General features: G+C 35.0%; 2 protein-coding genes across 2 annotated transcripts in view; both read right to left on the reverse strand.

Moving 5' to 3' along the window:
- LOC127845594 (uncharacterized) overlaps positions 1-26,248 on the reverse strand; it is a 317,330-nt gene that overhangs the window by 23,601 nt on the left and 267,481 nt on the right. The window lies entirely within an intron of this gene.
- LOC127845595 (uncharacterized) lies at positions 976-13,044 on the reverse strand. Its single transcript, XM_052376613.1, has 7 exons — positions 12,941-13,044; positions 9,823-10,511; positions 9,524-9,602; positions 6,992-7,409; positions 5,119-5,300; positions 1,693-3,322; positions 976-1,431 (listed from the first exon to the last, which is right to left on the reverse strand). Exons 2-6 carry the CDS (start codon positions 10,488-10,490, stop codon positions 2,561-2,563), a joined length of 2,109 nt encoding a protein of 702 aa, XP_052232573.1. The 5' UTR covers positions 10,491-10,511; positions 12,941-13,044; the 3' UTR covers positions 976-1,431; positions 1,693-2,560.

Raw genomic sequence — 26,248 nt, forward strand, 5'->3', positions numbered from 1 at the left:
GCTTTGCGTCAAACGTTTACAGAATAATTATCTGCTTTAATTAATATGTTATACTATTGCTATTGTTTATTTTCAGGACCTATTGTCCTTGATTTGAGTTTACATAATAAAGATAATATGCGCTTCTACATAGTGCGTGCGCTTTTGGTCCAGAGCATATTAATCTGCAAATGCTAAAGGTTTCACGATTGCGTTTTTGAAGTCATTGAGTTACTGCCCTTAACATATACATATGAAAGCTTCTGCGCGTAACTTATACGATCGCGCATTCTTAGTAGTCTTTGAAAGTTAGAAAAACAATACAACCGTGGCGGGTATAAATTGTCTGTGTCAATTTATTATTCAGTTATTTCATAAGCGTGTTCGATTTTAAATAATTCAAAATTTAAATAGAAGCTTTACAAAATATTTAAAAACTGCATAATTCGAATAATAATACCAAAATATTTACATGGCACTTACGTTCCATTTAACAATTTCTATTCGCTTTAGAAATGATATAAATTAAGGCTATATACTCACTTTATTATTATTGTTATTAGTTAGTTATCCAGTATCAAATCGTTTGAGATCATTATCGTGAATCAAATATTGATATGAAGGTAACTTGTGTCTTTTATAATTAATATTTGTTTGTATATTTTGTGCTCTATAGCACTATTTTCAAAACAGCAGCAGTGTTTTAAAGAAGCGTTTGGACTCATATTCACACTTATCATTAATAATAATAATAATAATATTATTATTATTATTATTACTATTATTATTATTATTACTCTTATTGTCAAATCAATCATTATATTATTGCTAGTAGTAATACATTTTGTGGAAATAGATTGTCATGCAACGTTTATATACTAGTACGGTTAATTAAATCCGTCTTAGGATTCCTTTAAACAAACATAAACTCTGTAAATAAAACAATATTTATTTCAAAAATGTTTGAAGCTATACGAATCGCTACTTGTTGTATATAACTTGTGACAGAAATAACAAATGGCTTAATAAAATAATATATGGATAAGTTCGTATTCGGAATAAAAATTGATATGTATTTAAATATATAAATACTGTATTTTATGTTTCAGATATATTCTTTGGAATAACACAAAGATAACGCAATTTAAGGTCAAAGGTCAAATGGTAGTTAGTCACTTTCCTTGAACAATTTCGTGCAGAGAATATAAAATAAGACAAACAGCCACATCCCGAAATACAAAACACACGCATGAACAAAAAGAAAATTTTAACAACAACATTTAAAAGAGCAGAATGAAAACACAATAACCTATTTCAAACTACAACTACCGCTACAACAACACCGGAAGCAGCAACAACAACAACGTCTACAACAACAACATACTACTACTACCATTTCTACTGCTGCTGCTGCTACTACTACTACTACTACTACTACTACTACTACTACTACTACTACTACTACTACTACCACTACTTCTACTACTACTACTACTACTACTTCTACTACTACTACTACTACTACTACTACTACTACTACTACTACTACTTCTACTACTACTACTACTACTACTACTACTACTACTACTACTACTACTACTACTACTACTACAACTACAACTTCTACTACTACTCCTTCTACTTCTACAACTTCTACTACTACTACAACTGCTAATACTTGCTAGCCGTGCTGCTAGTGTGCGATGCATACACCACCTTGTTCTGCCTCTGGCTGTTCGGCTGGCGAAAGCTGTAGTCTTAATACAATACATTTCATTTTTAACTTATTACTAAAAGTCAGTTATTTTATCTTAAGTTCGGGTTGACAAATATATTGTACCTTATAGGCACTTTTACAGCGAGAAAAATGAATACACCTTTTTAGAAATCGAGTGCAAAAGTCCAGCATATTTTCCAACTGAAAGTATCTCAAGTTAATTTTCACACACAAAGAACAATCGAAATATTCTTTCTAACAAATGGTGTTTAATTATAGGCCATTACCAACCAAACAGATCTCCAAATCGCTTTAAAACAGTCTTTTTGTTTTGAACTTTCTTTCCTGTCACCCCAAGGGTTTTTGCTTCCCTGTGAAAGTGTTCAACTTCATTTGTGACCAAAGCCCTTTTTCGAAACCTATCAAGCGTCTGAATCCTCTCAAACCAACCGTCCTTTTTAGTCATCTTTTCATTCTGGATCATCAAGTCAATGTGTTCTACCATTGAAAGGGGATTCGGACGCAGGGCTATTTCCGCTAGTCTGGTATTACAGTCTCGGACAGTAATCATCATATCTTCGATAATGTCTACCATTTCATCGAGTTCTTCGCCCATTTGATCTAAAATTTGTTCCTGTGATAGTATTTTACCAGATGCTTCTTCGTATTTTCTTTTCATTTCACTATATGTTTTCGTTTCGTCAACAAGTTTATATGTAAATATGTATGGTGTATTTGCATGATCCTCCCAAAAACATTCGTCAGGACAAACAGTGCAATAGCCATCAGCATCCATCACTTTACATTTGATTTTATCATCATCATCTGCATACTTGCAACTTTTATGGCATGTAAAATTGCAATTTATGCAGTTTGTAACATGTATCCCCATTGGAAGAGCTCTTTTTTCTGATGCGTTGTTGGTACAACATACGTAAAATCCTTATTGTCGGCGATGATGGACTTGTTGTCTTGAACTATTTTGATTTCAGCTTTTAATTCATTCATTTTGTTGAGACCAATATCTAGTTTTGGTTGGAGGTTTTGGATGGTTGCTTCTAAGCGACTTCGTTCATACAGAACATCGCTCGTCAATTGCAAGCTTTGTGTTGCTAAGGTATCGAGATGCTTAAAAAAGTTTCTGAAACTTACGAGCCCCATTTCCCAAAACATTGGCGACAGACAGCTTTGAGACAGACCCTCATTGTTTGCAAAAAGGCCAGCATTATTAAACGTAAAAAATTCTCCAAACGGCAATCCCGACTCATTCAAAGCTGCGCAAACTTGAGGATCCATACCGTCCGCAAATGTTATCAGAGAGCATATATTGTCTTTTATATCTTTTCCGAACAACGACATGATGGACTGAAAAATATAGCTCTGAATTGGCGTAAGACGTGCATCAGGTGCCTTTATTAGGAAGCAAACTGCGTCAATATATAATACACCCTTTGGAGGTTTTTCTGAAAACAACTCTCGAATCTGGTCCACAATTTCCTGATCTCGTTCAAGTCCTCTTGTATCACCAAAGCCTGGTGTGTCGATCATGTTGATTGTGTACGGAAGTCTGCTTCCCGCTTGAGGGTGAATAGTGTAGCAGGTAATCCACTCTGTTTGGGACACGGCCTACAATGGAAATGTAAAAGAAAATATATATCTGATCTCGCGATTGGTCATTATTATATAAAAGCTTTAAATTAAATCATATATTTTATTATGCATCTTCCTGTTGTTTATGATACATAGTGTACCAGTTCTTTACAATATCTAACGTTAATATTGTTTGAATTCGATTTTTCGATGCAGAAAATCCAATCCATTGTAATCGCTTTTATTTCTTGGCATCTATTATGTATGTTACGCTTTTTAGATAAATATATGACACGTCAGCTAAAATATAAACACATGTTGCTGTTTAATTTGTTCAGTATATCGGTTATCCATTTTGAATGTTTAGAACCTGCCTTAGTTTTCATGGTATCAAAGTTTAAACAAGAGCACCGCCTTGCGGGTGCAGACCGCTCATCTATTTTTCTTTTAAAGGTGAAGGGACCTATCTCAATACTTCAATCACAAAGGAGGGAGGGGTGGGGTGGAGAAGGGTGTATAGAGTGGGTGTGTAGTCATTTATTACATTATCTTCCAAACATAAGGGAAAAAATGCAAACAAAATTTGTTATTTTTTTTTTTCTTTTTGGGGGGGGGGGGGTATTCTTGCGTGGGATGGTTGGACGGTATTTAAAAAATATTTTTTTGTTTGTTTTTTAACCATGTTTAAAAAAAAATCTTTTTTTGGGGGAGGGGCGGTGGGGGGTTTATTGTGATGGTGTAGTCATTAATTAGATGATCTTTGTTTAAAAAAATGATTATAAAAAATGTTGGGGGGGGGATTCTGGTGGGGGGGCGTTGGGGATGGTTTGGGTGGAGTCTATTGTGGTATGTCAGGTAAGAGTTGTTATGTCAAAGTACCACTAATCATAAATAAAGAAGTTATGGCAATTTAAGCAAAATTTAATAATTTGACCTTGAAAGTCAAGGTCATTCAAAGATCAAGGTAAAATTAAACTTGCCAGGTACAGAATCCTCATGATAGCATGAAAGTATTTGAAGTTTGAAAGCAATAGCCTTGAAACTTTAGAAGTAAAGTGGATCTAAACACAACATTTTTACCATATATTCAAAGTTACTAAGAAAAGAAAAAGGGCCATAATTCCGTCAAAATGACAACCAGAGTTATGCAACTTGTCCTGTACTGTCACCTTATGATAGTTTGCGAGTGTTCCAAGTATGAAAGCAATATCTTTGATACTTAAGGAGTAAAGAGGACCAAAACACAAAACTTTATCAAATTTTCAATTTCTAAGTATAAAGGGCCCATAATTCTGTCAAAATGCCAGTCAGAGTTACATAAGTATGAAAGCAATAGCTTTGATACTTTATGAATGAATAGGACCTTAACACAAAACTTAACCAAATTTTCCTTTTTTTAAGTATGAAAAGGGCACACGATAGTAAGTAAGTGTTGCAAGCATGAAACAAATAGCTTTTATACTTAAGGAATAAAATGGACCTAAACACAAAACTTAACCAAATTTTCAATTTATTAAGTATAAAAAGAGCACATAATTCTGTCCAAATGCACGCCAGAGTTATTTAACTTTGCCTGCCCAGTCCCCTTATGATAGTAAGTTAGTGTACCAAGTTTGAATGCAATAGCGTTGATACTTTCTGAGAAAAGTGGACCTGAACACAAAACTTAACCGGACGCAGACGCCGACGCTGAGGTGATGAGAATAGCTCTTTTTTTTTCAAAAAATAGATGAGCTAAAAATGAAAATTCTTCTTTCAATATAAAAATTCTTGTGAATTTTCGCCAGCCCTTTTCAACTTCGTCTTGAGGTCAAAATGTTAGAATTGTTCACCTGATTTCCTATCTTTTGTTTTTCTTCTTCCTCCAGATTTACGATGTTAAACCTAAACGGATCGCTCCATGCAACTCCAAGTATGTAGTTGGCCATTCCATCAACCAGGGTACTCTTGCCTGTCCCTGTCTCTCCAATCATCAGCAAGGTCTTGTCCTTCCAATCAGTGTCTGATGGCGATCCTATTAAGACACAAAACATAAGAGATGAGAATATATTTGCCGAGTTTCTGACGGTGACCTTTTAAATGAAACAACACACAAGACGTGTGCACACACACGTTTAGTAACTCTTATTTACATAAGAGATACGTTTATATACATGAACATTAAATTTGTAAAAATGTGTGATATTCTTGGTATCCAAATTGCACCATTTAATTATAAAGTTATTTTCCATGTTTTGCAATTACATTTGAAATCATATAAGTTTCATTTTCTCTGTATGTTTTTTTTTCAAATTTGATATATTTCATCGTTTCAATATAAAGCAAATTGTTTCTGCCTTGCTATCGGTCTGTCTGTTCTACAAGGGAGCATACACTAGTTAAGCAATGAATGTGATATAGATATGCCGTCAAAAGTCAGTTCAAGGGCAAACATTGATAATTAAAATCGAGTACATAATTAACACATTTTAATGAACACACTTTAATATTATAGATATATTAAACTAATATTTGTAAAATTGATTATTTTTTTCGCGTTTATGTATAAAAATCGGATAATTTTCTATAACAAACGGTTTCCTGTTTCTAAACAAGAGCTGTCACCATAGGATGACGTATGCCCCCTATAAACGCTTGCTAGAAGTTGAGAGCTTTTTTCGAAACCTAAACGCAGATTTCGAAACTTAAACACGGACCTTAAGTTCAAGATCAAGGTCACAGGGGTCAACATTTGTGTGCGTATGGAAAGGCCTTGTCCATATACACATGCATACCAAATATGAAGGTTATATCTCAAGGGACATAGAAGTAATGAACATTTTTCGAAGCCTAAACGCAGATTTCGAAACCTAAACGCGGACCCTAAGTTCAACGTCAAGGTCACAGGTGTAAAAATGTTTGTGCGTATGGAAAGGCCTTGTTCATATACACATGCATACCAAATATCAAGGTTATATCTCAAGGGCCATAGAAGTTATGAGCATTTTTCGAAACCTAAACGCAGATTTCGAAACCTAAACGCGGACCGTCAGTTCAAGGTCAAGGTCACAGGGGTCAAAATTTGTGTGCGTATGGAAAGGCTTTGTCCATATACACATGCAAACCAAATATTAGGTTATATCTCAAGGGACATAGACGTAATGCGCATTTTTCGAAACCTAAACGCAGATTTCGAAACCTAAACGCGGACCCTAAGTTCAACGTCAAGGTCACCGGGGTAAAAAATTGTATGCGTATGGAAAGGCCTTGTTCATTTTCACATGCGTACCAAATATGAAGTTATATATCAAGGGACATAGAAGTTATGAGCATTTTTCGAAACATAAACACAGATTTCGAAACCTAAACGCGAACCTTAAGTTCAACGTCAATGTCACAGGGGTCAACATTTTTATGCGCATGGAAAAGCATTAACCATATACACATGCATACCAAATATGAAGGTTACATCTCAAGGGACATAGAAGTTATGAGCTTTTTTCGAAATTTAAACTCAAAGTGTGACGGAAAGACGGACGGACAGTCCGATCACTATATGCCCTCCTACCGGGGGGATAAAAATATATAAAATACAAGCAATGATTGTTATATGAGCGATATACGACAAAGGAAGACATCTTACAAACATAACAGATAGTCTCAGGGTCTATATTGCTATGCGTCATACCAGCATTTATGCGATATTAAATCAAAACGTAGCCTTACCCACTTCGAATTTCCGTGTCTTAGCCCTACTATTTCTTGCCTCTTTAACTTCACACATTGGCAAGGCATACCGAATCGGTGACTTGGTTTCTTCACCAAGGCGGACGGAGAAACCAATCAGACATGAGGCTGTGGAAATGTGCGTTTTGACAACCGCACTTTCCTCACTATACGGACCTTCACCGTCGCATTGAATTGCCCGTACCCGAAATATAAACTCTGTTTCTGATTTTAGGTTCGTCAGAATTTGCGTTGATGCAGTAAATTCCCCGGCAAAAGTTTTCCACTTTGACCCTGGTATTAATTCTTTATATTCTATTTGAAAATAATCCCTTTCCGCTTGAAGGGCAGGTTTTGTCCATGAAAGCGTCAAAGAATCAGAAGTAATATCAAAAGCTTCTGGTCGACCCGGTTGTTTCTGCAAGAAAATATAAAAAAAACCTCTGAAAGAAAAAAAGGGTTGCGAAGAAAGCATACACTAGCACTGCTACTGAATTATATAATATTCACTCTAATACTTACTCTTGCTTTGGTTTATTTGTTTTATTGGTGTATTTGTACGAAAATCATTAAAAGTAGTTCTTGGATTTACACGCAAATTTCTGAATTTGTTGGAGCTGGTTAATCAATACTCAAAAGAACAAGAGATGTGTTTGTCAGAAACACAATGCTCCCTATTGCGCCGCTTTGAAGCCATATATTTGATCTTTGACCTTAAAGGATGACCTTGACCTTTCACCGCTCAAAATGTGCAGTTTCATGAGATACACACGCATTCCAAGTATCAAGTTGCTATCTTCAATATTGCAAAAGTTATGACCAATGTTAATGTTCTCAGACGGACGGAATATTAGACATTTGACCTTGAACGATGACCTTGACCTTTCACCACTCAAAATGTTCAGCTCCAGGAGATACACATGCTTGCCAAATATCAAGTTGCTATCTTCAATAGTAAAAAATAATGGCTAATTTCGGACGGAATATTTGACATTTGACCTTGAAGGATGACCTTGACCTTCACCTTACACCACTCAAAATGTTTAGCTCCAGGAGATACACTTGCATTCCAAATATCAACTTGCTATCTTCGATAGTGAAAAAGTTATGGCCAATGTTAAATTTTTCGGACGGACGAACAGACGCCATATATTAGACATTTGACATTGAAGAATTACCTTGACCTTTACCTTTCACTACTCAAAATGTGCAGCTCCATGAGATGCACATGCATGCCAAATATCAAGTTGCTATGTTAAATATTGAAAAAGTTTGTTAAATATTGAAAAAGTTATGACCATTAATGTTTTCGGACGGGCGGACGGACTGACATACTGACTGACTGACGGACAGTTCAACTGCTATATGCCACCCTACCGGGGGAATAAAAAGAGACCTTACACGTTTCCGACTGTAGCGATTATAACAACGCAATCATTTGTCGATAAATCCATAATGAAGTTTTAAACGTACATTTGTCTAAAAATAACTACTGTTTGCATATATTAAGGAGTAATTTTATACTTATTGAAAATCATTGCTTTGATAAATAAATGAGCTTATTTACAGCATTATAAAGAGTGTCGTATATTAATAGTAAAGTTTCACTTATACCATACAATGTAGACAACTTTTTGAGTGAGACTTTCAGTTGACATTAAGCTTCAAAAGCTTGAATAATAACTTAATTGACCATATTCGTATTGGAACATATGGTCCCTGCATGACCAGAATGTGTATAGATGGCCCCTAATTTAAAGATGACAAGTGGCAATTGCGTTTTTTTTCACCTTATTAAAGTGATATTATACGCATCTAACAGTATATGCTATGTTTATAGGTGTCTATCGCATCCTTTGTTTATTTTTGTTGTTTTCACTTCATCTACACTTATATTTGTTAATGCAGCATCAACATACTAAATCAATATCCCGGAAAGAGAACAATAATTCATTTGAACAGCAACCGCACTTTCGTTTGACAACTGATCATGCATGTACGATGTGAATCTAAATTTAGTTTAAGTGCAGATTCGTTTGTATCTATTCATACACACGGACACTAACTCCGATCCTAATAGTAATTTGCGCTCGGCCTAGAGGACTGTACAGTCATGTTAATTATCGAATATAGTGTATATTTTTTAAAAACAACTGGTAGCAAGATGAGTTGCTGATAATTGATCAGTTACCACATTCAAACTAATCTTTTGACCTGTTAATTCTTTTCAGCTCAATTCAACAGTGAACAAGAGATGTGTTTGTCAGAAACACAATGCCCCCTATTGCGCCGCTTATCAAGTTGCTTTCTTCAAAATTGCAAAAGTTATCGCACAACTTTAACCAATGTTAAAGTTTTAGGTTAAAGTTTTGAGGACAGACAGAATGACAGACAGACAGGCCAAAAACAATAAACCCCCGATAATTCGATCCGGAAAAAAAATCGCATAATATCACTTATACCCAGCACGTGAGTAGTTATTCTAACTGATTTTAGAAAAACATTATGGAACGATTAAAATAAGGAACACACCAACTTCATTGTGTCTGTAGATACAACATTCTTTTGAGATAATTCCCAATTGTTGTGGTCGCCGCAATATACATGTGACCTGCAAAAAGATCAAAATATAGTAATATCATTAAGCAATCGAATGTATATATCTTAGTCTTTGTTTTTATGAAAAGTTGTATAAAAATATATTTTTTGTTTTTAAATAATATAAACTAGACAGTGTCTTTCTGTCAAGCTTAAATTCAAACAAGATGAGTTTAATCAATACCAAATATGATGTAAGGGGCGTAAAAAAGCATCACAGCATTTTGACATACCGTTCGATTGTTTTCACAATTGATGTTAGTTGGTGTGAGCGGGTTGCTTTTAGAGCCTTATGCTGGTTGGAACATGCATCGCAGAGAAACGTTTCACACTGCATGCATTGGACACTTGCTTCATTACCAACGTTCTGCAAAAGGCAGAGACCGCAGGTTGGGATATTTACATTCTCAATCTGTGTGTATTCAGGATGTTCGGAAATATCCAGAAGATCGTGTGATTTCGTAATAGGCAATGACCTGTGTATTGTTGAGCAGATTTCGCAATACATCTCGTTTTCACAACTCGGACAAAACGTCGAAGCCGGGGCAGTTTTGCCTTGAATTTCACAGGGTTCACAACTATGAGCTCTTTTGAATTTACACAAATTGCCTACATGTTGTACCTCGGGGCAAATAGAAGCACCTTGTAAAGAACGTTTTTCAACTGCAATCTCATTTGAGCAAATCTCGTTGCTGATTGAGCCGAGTTCATCTGATGTTTCATCATCTGACAAATCTAAGAGTCCTGGCCTATTTACAGATACATATGTATAACTATCTGCATTACTAGAAGCACATACATCGTCTTTTGTATCTTCCGATGCTGATTCAAAGAATTCATCCGAATCCGAATTATCATGGTTTTGTAATGCTGAGTTTGCTATTTCAGTCCTATCTTCCATACTGAACTAGGATGCTTATACCTACAATAAACAAAGTTGCCATTTATTTCAAAACATGAAACATGAGAACCGAAAAATTGAATGGAACATGCATTCACTGCTTTCATGTCCTATATATCATCAGAAAACAGTGTCAATTAAATAAATCGTTAAGCTAAATTTTGATTCGAATATTTCAAGACATACATTTAGTATTCAAAAACATGAGTACTACAAGACGTAGTTCGATCACCCGAGTCCAACAGGAAATGAACTGTTATTAGCAGTTTTTTCCCATGTTTTCTGAACAATTGTGAACTAGGCTGCCATATCGTAAGAACAAATATTCTAAGTACGTTTGATAATGCTTGGGAAAACATAAACTTATAAAGTACTCACATGGTTTCACTTAAGAAAATCTCTCCTCTCTCTCAATTGATTAAACTATTTTTTGAACACGACCGAGATTTAATTAGAAAATAATCAGAGCAATTTTTATGGCAATACAAAGGGACTTCTCGAGTATTCACAAGGTTGTTCTATGTCCAATGAAGGAAACAATGCCCCGCTTTGGCGGCCATGTTTTTAAACGCACGGGGATCATTTTCGAACCGATATATAATTAGAACAAACGTTCTTAGCAAGTCCTTTTGTCTGGGTTAGCTGATTCACCAGTACTGAGAACACAAACTTATGTGTGGGGAGAGTGGCCATAGAAGCAATATCATGACCAATCCCAATACAAGTTTTGTGGCCGGGACCTGTGATTTGTTGTCCAGTGCTCAACAAAGTGAGCTTTGCCGGCCCAACAGCAAGTTTCATAAACATCGGTGAAAACAAAACTATTTCTAGAATGTGTCAGTATATTTAACCGAAGTATGCATATTTGAAAAAATCTGGCAATACTTGACACCATAGTAGTATTATGTAATCTTATTTGGCCAATATATGAAACGGAGTTTATTCATATACAATTTGGAAACCATGAATACCAACATTCTATAAATAGATCTAGGTCAGATAAGATAATTAACATTTAAATTTATGTCACTGTCATATTATTAGAATAAATGTTCTGATCACATGTCATGAAGATATGACAAAATGTGAATTCTACAGTGTTTACAACATTTCGCTATTGCCATATAAGGGAAAAGCTCCGCCCCCACCCCGGAATGCATGTTTTTTTAACTGACCAGAACATGTTAAGACTCGACTGTGATATCACTAAAACACAATTTCTAGCAAGTTTCGTGAAGATTGGACACAAATATTACGTCTACAGTGTATGCCAAGTTTCACTTTATCCTTATGAGAAAACTGCGATAGCTCTGTCGGCCATATGTTTTCAAAGGCCGCAACTAGCTGTTTCTTGAAAGGGCCGATATATCATTTATACGAATATTCTTAATATTAATTGGACAAAACATGGTCTTGTAGGGCGTTAACACAGTTTTTTTATATAGCCAAAAAGGAAAACTTCCCTACACCATGGCAAATTTTTTAACGTACCAGAACCATTTTAAAGTCGATTAAAATATTATTAGATCAGATGTTTTAGCAATTTAGTGTCATGCAGATTGGACGCTCATGTCGCTGTTTTAGCAGGTTTCACCATTGTCATATGAGGAAAACTTCCCCGCTCACAGCGCCTTGTTTTTTATAGGACGGACGCATTATCGAACTCGACTTAAATTTATAAAAACAAATGTTATGAGCAAGGTTGATTAGAATAAGGTAAAAGGGATGTTCAACACCTTTTTCTCTTATGTGACATAGCGTTATGGTTTCAGACTCCATGAACCAGTTTTAAATACGAGTGAGATATCATTTGGATAAATGTTCTGACAAAGTTTCTTTAAGATTTGACAATACAAGTGCCCTATAACTGTGGCCTCTTGAGTGTTTAGAGCGTAATTGTTGGCACACAATGCACGACGGACAAAACGTAATCTCAAACGCTTACTATGAGCACGTTGTAATAAGGTGACCTTAACAAGAAAACAATTAATGTCGGCATCAACGGTGTTCTCTCGTCAGCGAAACCTGTTGTGATTGAATACAGGTTTTAGCAAAGTGTAACTTCACTTGCGCCTTCGGGGAAGATATCTAATTTGGGCACAAAGCCAATTATTAATGGCAAAAGATCAAATTGCCAAACTGTAATACACAGTACAAACACACCCGACACAGTACATAAGACATAACTAAACAAATAACTTTAAGTCGGGAGTGTTAAAAATAAAACTGCGCTCATAGCATTTTAACGGTCAGTACCAGCCTCTCAATTTCGGTCCGGTAATATAAATATGTGTTCTGCTTTTTTTACATGTGTTTTAATCGTTTTGCGACAAATATTAAATTATTAATTGAAACATAAGCTGCTAATTCAAGTTATGACATTCTTTCTTAGTGAATACTTTGAGCGTATGTTCACATAAATGTACAAATACACATGCAAATATACTTACGTTTTGCATAGAAACCAAACAAAACCTTCTCCTTTATTTAAATTCAAAATACATTTCAACACATTCAATCCTTTATGACCACTCACAGCACGAATTGTCGTATCAATAGCAGTTGGCAAAATCCGATATGCTTGCATGTATTAGTATTGAATGTATGGGGATGTATTTAGGTATTCTTTTATCAATTTCTAATAAAGCGTTCAACATGAGTAGCTGAATACTATCGAGTATTTGTTTAATGTTTGCGACGATATTGATCAATCAATACTTTCAATGAGAACATCATTCATTAATAGCATTATGTAGTTTCTTTACATTTCAAAAGATAGACATATTTATGCCTCAAACATGATTAAATGATTATGTTCAGTGTTAAAACGTTTGTTGTAGTTAGATTATTATTTCTCCACCACTGAGTCAAATGTGCAGAGGATTTACAAGATTATTTACCAGTTGATATTTACAAGACATTGCATGAGAAATTTCTGAACACGAATAAAACTATGTAATTAAGCCTTTTACAACCATTATTGCGACTTCATTCAGAAATTGCTTGGTGATGATCTGAAAATTTAACTACACAATCAAATTTATCTAAAGATATTTATATATAAACGAGATGCAGTTGGTACTAGTAAGAGTTTCTTTGTTTTGTGCTGTCAATTGTGTAAATGCGCTAGAGAAGTGAGCTGCTCGGTGTCAAGTTTGACGTTTTTACCTCAATTATTTGCATCGATCAAGGCGGTGATCTCGCTTTTTAAATTTGTATGTGTGTTTCGTGCACAGTACACGTTAATTGTATCACACTATTTGGCTATATGTCTTGCCATAATTAAAGGTTTATAATTAGTTTTCTTTCTTGCTGATGCAGCCGCAGTTTCACTTCATTTATATAAGCTTATTACCAGACATAACGTCAGCCTTGTCCCTCCGCATTCAACATCGGTTTACTTTTAAATTATGACGGCGTCTAAGTAGAAGAGCACTACGTATTTAATTCTAAACAATGTGAACTTGTAATTGATGTTTAGGCATATATATTATCGGCTATTTACACGTTATTGCATTAATGGTATGCAGTAGATTTATATACGTTTTTTGAAAATGCAAAGTGGACTTTTAGAAAACTAACAAAGCTTTTTAGAAATCGGTCTATTTTTTAGAGGCGAACACGTACATACTGCATTTAACCGGAATGAAAATCAATATTTGACTACCTAAATATGTACCGCTATCGCCGATATTTCTTGACGTTCCACGCTGCACAATAAAAAAGTGTGTAACAAGATTTGAACAGAAAATTTTCAAAAGTTTATAATAAAATACCATGTATAGTATTTTCAGATGTCGCGAACAGCGCATTTATTTTAGAATATAGAATCTAACCGTGTATATAATAGTGTATTTCAAATGTTGTGCAGTGTAAAAGTATTTTGATAAATAAAATAACATCCGATCTACACATTATTTATCATAAAGCGCGCGATATTCGATTCCATAAAATCAAAATATGTTGTGTGCGTGTTTTTTAGAAAGCTTATATTAAGGACCCATTCACACAGCTTTAATCATCATCATCATCATCATCATCATCATCTTCATCATCATCCTTCTCCTCCTCCGCATCATCATCATGATCATCATCATCATCAACATCATCATCCTTATCCTCATTATTATAATCATCCTTATCATCATCACCACCACCACCACAATCATTCTCATACGCATTCTCATCATCACCACCATCACCACAATCATAATCATCATCATCATTATCATCATCATCATCATCATCATCATCATCATCATCATCATCATCATCATCATCATCATCATCATCAATCCCTTGACCGGTTTAGCCGATGGACAAAAATGAGGGACGACGAAACAAAAATCCTCCTCCAGTAAGGTCTATTGTCGGCTACTGAGAGTAATTCATCTATGGGAAGGAATGTCCACTCTTTTATATTGTCTATCCAGCTTTTCTTCAGACGGCCTCGACGTCGACCTCCCTCTGTTGTGCCCTGGATAATAGTCTTACACATAGTGTTGTGCCTGACGACGTGTGCTCCGTATAGGAGATGCGAAGCAGTATTCGGAGATTTTAAAGCTAAAATGCCTGTATCCTGCGTTCTGTATCCGTTTTTAGCGTCAATGTTTCGCTGCCGTAGAATAGGATGGAGACTACGAGGGACTTGCATAGTCTGTACTGGGTGGGGACGCTGATGTAACTGCTTTTCCACATACTTCTTAGTCTGGCAATCGCTGCTGCGACAGCAGCAATTCTTATTTGGACCTCATCGGTACTGCTACCATCCTTGGACAGGGTTGCTTCTATGTACTTGAAGAAGCTGATCACATCTTCTAGCTTCTCGCCGTTCATGGTGATGTCTGCAGTGATGTTGGTCGTGCTGTTGACCATGATCTTCGACTTCTCCGTGCTGACCTCTATCCAATATGCTCTTACTCTTAAGTCTCTTGGTGAGATCTTGAAGTTCCCTACTGGTGCCACTCAGTATAAACTCAAAATACATAAATTAAAAAAAATATGCACTAGATGGCTATTTCAAGTTGTTATTAGGGTTTTATATCACTGTCAAGGGTTAAATTATCGTTTAATGTTATTTCTTCCGCTTCGTCCAAAGCAGTTTCTATAAGTAAATAAAATCACATAATCGCAGTTTGCATGATAAACCCATACAAAAGTTTCTTACGCTTTCAGCTTTAAGCACTATGCCACTTTTTGACTGATTAAATACACATGTTTGCATAAAACTCTGATTCAATGCATGTGTATTCCAAAAGAAAAAAGAAAGTATGAAAACAAACATCTTAATCACGAACGTAATTATACTATTGAACAAAAAAAAATGTTTGATTAATATTTTAACAAGTTAATTAAGCCATACAAATTGTAGGAACTGCATGCTAACATAATTTCATTTGGTAGTTACAGATAAATTCAACGATAACAAAACAGACAAATATTCACCAGATTACGAGAATTTAAATTCAAACTGATTTCAAAATTATCAAGCAATCAGTCGGTAACAATATTGTTCAACTTAATTAGGCATTATCTATTTGTTGGCAGGTTTGCTAATTAATTGATGGGCTGATATAACCATATCATCAATCACTGGTTATAATTTGGTAGACGTTTACATTTATAAGACTATGAATTAAGTTTAAAGGTGTCTTCCAAACATAATTCGGTTTATTATTCAGCTCTTGTTATTATGATGTTACAATACGCAAATAATGTTCAGTACAGCTTTTGTAATATATAACACCTCTATAATTTCAGGACAGATATCATGTATCAACCATTTTCTAATGACATTCGGAACGTTCATACTTTTAAATCGACCAAGGCTTACACCCAGTGTGATCGGAATGTGAGGTTAAGTCTGAATTGGTACAATGAGATATTAGTTCACTGTGATTCCTTCAATTAACTTTTTAAAAATAACTCTTAAATCTGTGAACAATTTTAATGTTTTTAATGCGTTGTTAGGTTTAAAAGTACATGCAGTGTTAACAAGTCTGTGCTCAATATATCGCTCTGTAAGTAAAACTTATAATAAAAACTGAGAGATGATGTGGCCATGCATTCTTTCATTAAAATTAGAGTTGACACAACAGACGAACTTAAATCTTAAAACTTCTCAATCTTCACGAATAATTACTTTGATTACATCTTCAAAGTGTACATCAATGTGATACATAAACTTGAAGAAGTCGATAAGATTTCAATAGAGAAACTTCAATAGGCATTATCAGATTAGAAAATTTTGAGAAATATTAAAGCCGGTATTCCAAAAATGAACACATTCTGATCACAGCCAACTGTCAGACTCTATTCAAACATTGACAACAATTGCAAGATAGACATGATGACCTAAACTCATTGTTTTTTGAAATATGATAAACCGTCATGGGCATTATTCGTCGCTATTATATTATTGATCTTTATAATTACTGTTGGTAACATATCATTTTGTGATGTCACTGTCATCAGTTTGTTGCTGCTCATTGCATGCATTCGGCTCTTCAACAGTAGACGTTTCACTACTATTTGATGTTGGCTGTCCATCCGTGTGTCTTTTCCCTTCAAACTTGTCACGAAACCTTTGAAATATGGTTTCTTTGTCTTCACGCCTGTTCCCAGTTACTCCAAGATTTATTGCTTCCTTGAAAAAACTTTCAGCGTCATTCACGACCTGTGCTCGCTTACGGAAACGGTACAGCGTCTGAACCCTCTCATACCAGCCATCTTTCTTCTCCATCGTTTCACTTTCAATCATTAAATCGATGTGTTGAGTCATGGACAATGGATTTGGTCGCAGGGCAATTTTTCCTAGACGGATATTGCAATCACGGACAACAAGCATCATCGTTTGAATCATATCGTCGATTTCGTCAAGCTCCTCTCTCATTTTGTCCAACACTTGTTCCTGGGTTAGAAGCTTTCCCGATGCCTCTTCATATTTCTTTTTCATTTCTGCGTATGTTTTCGTTTCATCAACAGTGATGTAATCGAAAATGTACGGCGTGTTTGCATGTTGATTCCAGAAACATCTTTCCGGACAAATTCTACAAAATCCATCAGTCATTGCCCAACACCCGATCTTTTCAGCGTCGTTCGCAATGCCGCAGTTTTCATGACAAGTGAAATTGCAATATGTGCAATTCGTAACATGTAGCCCACTTGGTAGATCGATTTTTATGTGTTTAGTTGTCGGAACAACATACGTAAAGTCTTTATTATCGGCGATAATAGAGTTGTTTTCTTAAAAAATGTTTATCTCAGATTTTAATTCGCTGATTTTATTCAGTCCAACGTCAAGCATTGGCTGTAGATTCCTTATTGTTGCTTCCAAGCGGCTTCGCTCATATAAAACATCACTGGTCAGTTGCAAGCTCTTTGTCTCCAGTGAATCCATGTGATTGAAGAAATTTCTGAAACTTACAAGACCCATATCCCAAAACATAGGTGTTAAACAGCTCTGAGAAAGACCCGTGTTTCTTGCAAAAAGACCAGAATTGTTGAACGTGAAACGCTCACCAAACGGCAATCCTGACTCGTTAATTGCTGCAAGAACAGGGGGGTTCATACCGTCGGCAAATGTTGTAAGTGAGCATATGTTGTCTTCAATGTCTTTTCCAAATAGTGACATGATTGACTGGAAGATGTAACTTTGTACGGGCGTTAATCGCGCATCCGGCGCTTTGATAAGAAAGCAAACTGCGTCAATAGATAGCACGCCCTTTGGGGGTTTTGCGGAAAACAATTCTCTGATTTATTCAACGATTTCCTGTCCCGATCAAGCCCGCTTGTATCACCAAAGCCCGGGGTGTCGATAATGTTGATTGTATATGAAATTCTGCTTCCTTCGTGCGGGTAGATGGTATAACATGTTATCCATTCTGTTTGAGATACCGCCTGCAACCATTATACAAATTGACGAGTTTGTTACGCACATGATGAGTAATGCTGTTATCGGAATTAGGTTCGATTTTGTAAGTTATTCTTTGTTTATATGTGCACCCGGTCTTTGTTTGTATGTATAGGCGGTAGATAAATGATTGAGAGAAAACACAAATTAGTATGTACTTTTATAAGTTTAAATAATAAAATTAAAAATGTGTTCTTTCTTACTCACTTCCGATAAGTCGAATTTCCCTAATAATGACAAAATACTCCCTCCTAGCACGTCTATAATATAATAAACATAAAAAAGTTAATCATATTTACCTGATTTCCAATCTTTTTCTTTTCTTCGTCTTCTAGATTAACAATACTAAACCTAAAGGGATCGTTCCAGGTCACCCCCAGTATGTAATTGGCCATTCCATCAACCAGGGTACTCTTGCCTGTCCCTGTCTCTCCAATCATCAGTAAGGTCTTTTCCTTCCAATCAGTGTCTTTGGGCGAACCTTAAAAACAACGTAAAGATGTCACATTAATATTTTGGTATCTCTCATTTTTCTTGTCTATAAAAATACAGAAATTATATTGTAATAAAGTTTGCAAAACGTTTAAGTGTTAACCAAATTAAAATTTGAGTAAGTAGCTACTGTGGACTTGAATATGAAGTGTTAAAATAATGGGCAAAACCGTTCACTGTTCATCTAAAATGTTATGCAGATCCACGGACATAAAATTGTAATTCATATAAAAACATGAAACTCCAATTGTTAATGGATGATAACGATTTATTACTTATTCAAATTAATAAAACGATTGTGAACACTATTTGTGCTGAGAAACTTGATACAACAAAGACGACTAAGACGAAAAACACAACACACGCCATAACATATTGAATACGCAGCATCATAATGTTTGTTTAACCGACTTTATTCTTTTAAAAGATATTATGCTAGTTTGGTGTCATTTCTTAAATTAAATAAACCTAGTTTGGTGTCATTTCTTAAATGAAATAAACATAATTACAAACCATACATGTGAATGTATACATTTAATCATCGAAAATACATGAACATCTTACCTAAAACAAACTTTCGTGTTTTAGCCTTAACAGTTCGCGCCTCTGTGATTTCGCGCATTGGTAAAGCGTACCGAAAGGGAGGTGTAACTCCATCATCACTACGCACAGATACCTCACACAATCTGAAGGCAGCCGAATTTGGGGTCTTAACTACTGCACTCTCCTCACTGTATGGTCCTTCTCCGTTGCTGTAAACAGCTCGAACCCGAAATATGTACTCTGTGTTACACTTGATATTTGTCAGAACCTGGGTACATTCTGTGAACTCGCCGGAATATATCTTCCAATTTGATTCCGACTCTTTGTATCCGATCTGAAAATAATTCCCCTCCTCAAATTGCGTTGGCGTTGTCCATGCAAGCGTGAGAGTGTCTGATGTAACGGAATGTGCTGTTGGTCGACTAGGAGTTTTCTGGAACACAATACAGTCGGTTATAATTGCTCAAAGAACGAAAGGGACAGATGAAGGTATCATAATAGGTATTTGTTCATATAGTGGATACTATATAATACATTTGACTATTGATCTGCGAAATTAACTTGAACGTGCTTTAGTACAGTTATGTTAAAACAAATTGAGAGATCTAATGCAATCGATTTGAATATGTTAAAGGTTGACCATAGACTAACTTCGAACTATTTTCTCAGATGCAAAACTAAATTCTTTAGGAAATCACTAACCGTTTCCTCTTCGTCCGGAGATGTTGAAGTACACGGTGGTTGTAGTCGTGCTCTATATGTGATATGATAAGATAAAAAAATCAATAAACTGTTCGCATATTATCATTTTTCAAAGGAGTTAATGACAAAATAGTTTATTACAATAAATTGTTAAACGTAAACGAATGTATGCGATATATATTGCACGACTACCTGTTTATTTTAAAAGTGTTTAGAACAAGACATCTTTGATTGTTGAGTGAAAAACCAAGTCAAATAATTTATATTCAGAGTGCATTAGGGTTTTTGCTATGATCTATTGTATGTAAGGTATTCTTAACAATGTGGTATTCTTCGTCAAACATACCGTTTGGTCTTAGGTGTTTCGTCATTTATGTTTATTAGATTGTGAAAACGGGTCGCCTTCTGTGCTTTATGCTGATTACTGCACGAATCACACAGCTGTGTTTCGCACTCTTGACATTGAAGGATTGCTTCAGTTTCAACTTTTTGAATAAGACACAGGTTGCAGATAGGTTTGTATCCTGTACCAAAATTTCCCCCTTCGTTTTTAGCCGGATATGCAGAAACGTCTAACAACGTATGCGAGTTCGTTACAGGCAACGCACTTTGGGATCGATGAACACAATGCACACAAAAGATCGTTGTCACAAACAGGACAGAACGTCATAGCAATGGCGGTTTTGCGTTGAATGTTGCATGGTCCACAAAACAGCTGCGTTTTTACTTTGACTGGCGGTGTCATCTATATCATGCAATCCGCGTTTAATAACAGCCTGTTCTTTTTCCATCTCATGCGTTTTTGTGCCACCGTCAGAATATTTTTCGACATCGTTTAATGCGTCTGGATATGGATTTGTAATAACTTTGGCGTCTGCTGGATTTAAATCCTCCTCCGAGTCCGTCAGATCTACGAGTATAATTTCACCGGATCTGGAGTCTGATGACGAATCAGAGTCGGTATCACATTCGTCTGATAACGGCTTCTTATTAGCATTTCCCATTTCGCATATTATTGCTTGTTTTTGATTTTAATGTTGGTTTAGACCCTGAAACATTAACAATAAGTTCTTTTTATTTGAGTCGTGTTCTAAGAAAACTGGGCGTAATGCATGTGCGAAAAGTGTCGTCCCAGTTTAGACTGTACAGTCCGCACAGGCTAATCAGGGACGACACTTTCTTAGAAAATTTGATTTTTGCTCAGAAGAGACTTCATTAAAAATATTCATAAAAGCGGAAAGTATCGTCCCTGTGCGGACTGCACAGGCTAATCTGAGACGACACTTTACGCACATGCGTTATGCACAGTTTTCACAGAACGCGACTCATTTAATTTAGTAGTATATAGTCAGTTTGTAATTTTCTTGTGTTATTAATACGTATTGCCTATTCCTACTAACGCTATTTTGAAATACGTGTATTAATGTGCATTGTAACTGTGAATTCAATAATATTGTATACGCGACAAATTGCGTTTCAGAAGTATTAAACGATTAGAATAAAATTATGCTTAAAACATTGCGAAAGCGAAAGTACACGAAGCGAAAGTAGAAGTTATATTAATTTTAGTTTAATTAATCGTTTTTGTTTAAATAACTCACAGTCATCAGCTTATAGGCTGACTAATGGCAGCTATTTTAAACATATCATCGCTACCACAAATGTTTTGTTTTATTGAGATACTACTTAAAGTTGAACATGAATTCAAATGTCAAGGCCAATGGTATTCTGTTTTAAACACATCGTGTACAACTTGAACTTTGAGAACTGAGGCGAATAATTTTATTTCGTAAATAACCGAATGCACTATGCACTGCATGAGTAGCTTTTAGTGCGCCAGGTATTATCGCCGACACTTAATGCTATGTGTTTTGTTGTACGTAAAAACATGAAATTATGTAGACAACAACTCATAAAAATGAATTTATGTGTACGTATATTGCATTTAGTTAAAGGGGCCTTTTCACAGATTTTGGCATTTTTCAACTTATTAATTAAATGCTTTATATCGATAAATGTAAACATTGGATCGTAAAAGCTCCAGTAAAAAATCAAGAATAAAATTAAATAAAGGAAAAAAACATTGCCCGGACCAGGTTTCGAACTTGTGACCCCTGGAGTCCTGCCAGAATCCTGAAGTAAAAACGCTCTAGCCTACTGAGCTATTCCGCCGAGTATACATTCTAGACGTATTTTATACGTTATATAAGCAATCTTCGTAGTTTCACAAAATTTAACGACAAAAACAGAACTCTCCAAATTATTCAATCGTTTCGCGTTGCAACGCTTTATAATTTTTAGGTTTTAAAATCGTCAAAAGATGCATATAATGGCTATATAAGACCATGGTAAATGTTCAGTATTACGGTTTCCTCACAAATATCATAACTAAAACGAAAATTTGCGAATCTGAAACAACTTTTTTCAATTTTGTCAATTTACCAAAGCGTGAAAAGATCCCTTTAATGTTACACAGTACAATAAAAGTTTGGTTGTCTGACTAAGTCACGTTTTAAATGCTTACCTTCCGAAAACTATGTCCGAAAAACAGACGAATTACACAATCAAATAATTAAGACAGAACGATTTAAATTTTAAGCTGCACACAAAGAACTCTTCTCAATAGGGGAGGTTACCGTATTGGTGATTCTGAACAGGATAACCTCGTAGTTGATTTGAAGATTCCATGACGTGTTCTATTTTTGAAGTTTTCAATGAAAACCAGCATGAGGGTTTCTAGCCAATCATATAATTAATTTACCATTTATCGTCCCCATGTTACTGTTTTATCATTCGTCATCCCCTTTAATATGCAAGAAGCTTTAAATAACAACATAAAAACTTTAAGTATAAAAAAAATATGAACACTGCAAAAAATCAGATTTTTCTCGTCAAATAAAAATCATTCCACAACAATGCAACATCTGTTTGTTTGTTGTGTTTCTTTTGCAGAAGCGTAACCATAGCCACCTGTTTAGGCATTTTGGGTAAGTGTGTGTGTGTGTGTGTGGGGGGGGGGTTGAATGGGTCTTTCGGCTTCATCGAAATGTTTTCTTGAAACACCACAGGTGCGTTTTTGAAGGCACTTAAAACGGAAAAACACCCGAAATCATTTTACGTTTTATTTACCTTAAGTTGTACCACCCTCAAATTATTATAATTTAGTGATAATTTAGTGATGATGTTGCAAGCCTTGAGGTCGTAAATAGGATCGCAGACCCTCACGAAATAACAAAGAACGACAATGGTCGGTTACTGACATTGAATACTTAAAACATACGTTCCTAGAGTGTGTAAGATCGGAAATCGAAATAACAAAACATCACTATGACGGAAACTTCAAGAAACGATTGATGTCAGATGTATGCTTCTATTCTAATGACCGAATGCCATTAGTGCGATCACTTTTTTTCTTGTAGTATATGTTTGTGTTTATTTTTGTATGATTTAATCAGTGCCACGAAAATTAAGAAACAAAATACTGCGTTTAAACTAAAATGCTTGGGATGTATTGACCAAAACGTGTCAGTGTCAATGATATGTACTATTTAAGTGAACATCTCTGAAGTCTCGCATGATATACTTTTATTTTACAGTTTATACCTTCACGTACACAGGGAATTTGTTTATAAATGAAGACGTGCTATTGTATACACTACATAAAGGATTGCAAATTTATTAAGTAATTTATTAATATGTGTGGTGTAGCTTGCACAGGACACGCCTCCGGCATGAATGCCTCTTTTATGGCATGTACACCAGAGAGACTGTTTTGTATGCTTGACGAGTACAGATGAACAAAATAAAACCAGTATAACTTTCAATGGTGTTTGTTCCTTAAATGGAGTTTTTAATGGTGATAAATAGTGTATTCTGCAGAAGAAACACTACAATATGGTAAACGGTTACATAAAATAAATAAGCTGAATTTCCAAATGTTTTTTTTTGTGCTTGTATGCGTGCGGGTGTGTGGTGCGTGGGCGTGTGTGCGGGTGTGTTTGTGCAGATAATTACACTATTTGTATTTACATTTCAGTAGATAGCATTATGTGATTCAGTAGATATAAGTACAATGTAAAAACGGAAGCCTAACGTTAACTTGTGTACAATTTCATTAAATAGAATATATGTGTTGGAATCGTGGAATATCGATTTAAATTTACGAGTGATCATAGATAATAATGTTTTCACGAGTGACGTAGCCATGAGTTAAAACATTTTTGTATTACCACGAGCCTGTCAAATTAAAATGAAGGCTGTATACTAAATAAGTTAGCATATGAAATATTTTCATGAGACTTTATTGGCCATGAAAATGCTAGCTACGCAGCGCTCACTCATGTGATTCTCAGACCTCAGCAGTAATATTTTTTTTATACTTTAACTATTGAACTGATTCATCAATGATCGATATGATTTCGCGGCTGCATTGTAACGTTAAAGCATTTATAACGTACGCAAGGTTGAAACGTTGGCTTTCAGTGTCGCTATAATTAATATCGAGTACATCAGGACGGTGTTGTGATCTTAACAAAAGAACTCTGATCTCTCATGTTATTTAACATTAATTGTTTGAAAAACATGTAATAATAAGTCGCAAGCCTTGAATCGAAACCTCGCTCAGGTTTAAATATGGGGTTATTTGTGTACATTTAACGTTTATACACATATATGTCACTAAAGAATTCCGCTATAGTAAGGAAATGTAACACATAAAAACCATAAACTGGTTGTGATTGTAGATGAGTTGGGTTGGGAATAAATGAAAATAACTAATGATATTCAAATATCATTAGTTCAATCTGATATAATGATATTTTAGTTAAATTTCATGTATCGATGGTTTTAGGTTTCAATTGAGATTACACATTAGACGGGTAGTGACAAGAGAAGCGTAACATTGCTTAAACTAGAACGTATGCTCGTTCCTTGTTTTTGCTAGTAAAATTGATTCATCAGAAAATAGTAAGAACATTGATAATCAACATACTAATTAATGCATAAATGGTTTGTGCTCAGTGAATGCATATTGTGTTGAAAACTAATTAATGTATATTTATATCAAGACATTGCTTGATTCTGGGGAAGATGGGTAAATAATACCGTTTTCTTACTACAATATTGTGAACAAAATAATGCTGAAGTACACCAAAAGAATACTTAACACGACCATCAAATGTCTAATATACAGCATGGCAAGTGCACATTTTGTCACTAAAAAGCGTCGCATCTATGGCTGATTTGGCAGGGACACCACTTCACCATGGTCATTTTGTTCTATTTGATTGCAAATTATTTTCTATGATCATATTGATTTAAGTGACTAATCGTAATTTGGATGGCCACATTAAATATATATTTATTTTATATCTCCCCGATTGACAGAGCATCTATCAGGTAGACTTCAAAAGTAAACATGTATACGGATATTATGAACTGTGGTTTTTATTACTTAATAAACGGAATTCTTTCTAACGTTACATGGGCATACCAGGCTGAAAGCAACGTTTCACATTTGGGTAATCAATGCTAGTGCCATAATGGACTCATGTTTTGTTGACAAAAAATGCAATACAAGCAGTTTTGGTCATTTGATACGTTTGCTTATACCACACGCTAAATATTTGTTTGAAATTAAGTGCATGTTAGACATTGGTGAAGAACAAAGGGATCAATATGTCACTCGCGAATGAATTAGGTAATTTCAAAGTCTTGTTAAAAAAAGCAATGAAGCGATTAGGCTTTAAAGGAAATGATCTACAAAATGTTTGTGATGTTCAAAAAGATGTTTGGAATGGTTAAAATAGTATAATATTATATACTTCTTATGACTTCATCATGTTATTTGTACATGTTCGTTGGTATATGTTATTTGTACAATCGACAATTAATACGCGTTTTTGTACTCAAACTTTATAATTATTCTTAAATTATAGAGTAAATTATATTTAGAAAATTATATAGTGCATATGCTATTCAATAAAAATATCATTGATATATTGATAATAGACAAATTGTATATTATGGAAATACACAATAAAAAAGAAGATACGTCCGTTTAATAGAAGTTGTTTATGCCAAGTTAATTGCTTCAAGGACGATCGAAAAA

Source organism: Dreissena polymorpha, chromosome 9 (genome assembly GCF_020536995.1).
Source record: "Dreissena polymorpha isolate Duluth1 chromosome 9, UMN_Dpol_1.0, whole genome shotgun sequence".
NCBI classification, from domain to species: domain Eukaryota; kingdom Metazoa; phylum Mollusca; class Bivalvia; order Myida; family Dreissenidae; genus Dreissena; species Dreissena polymorpha.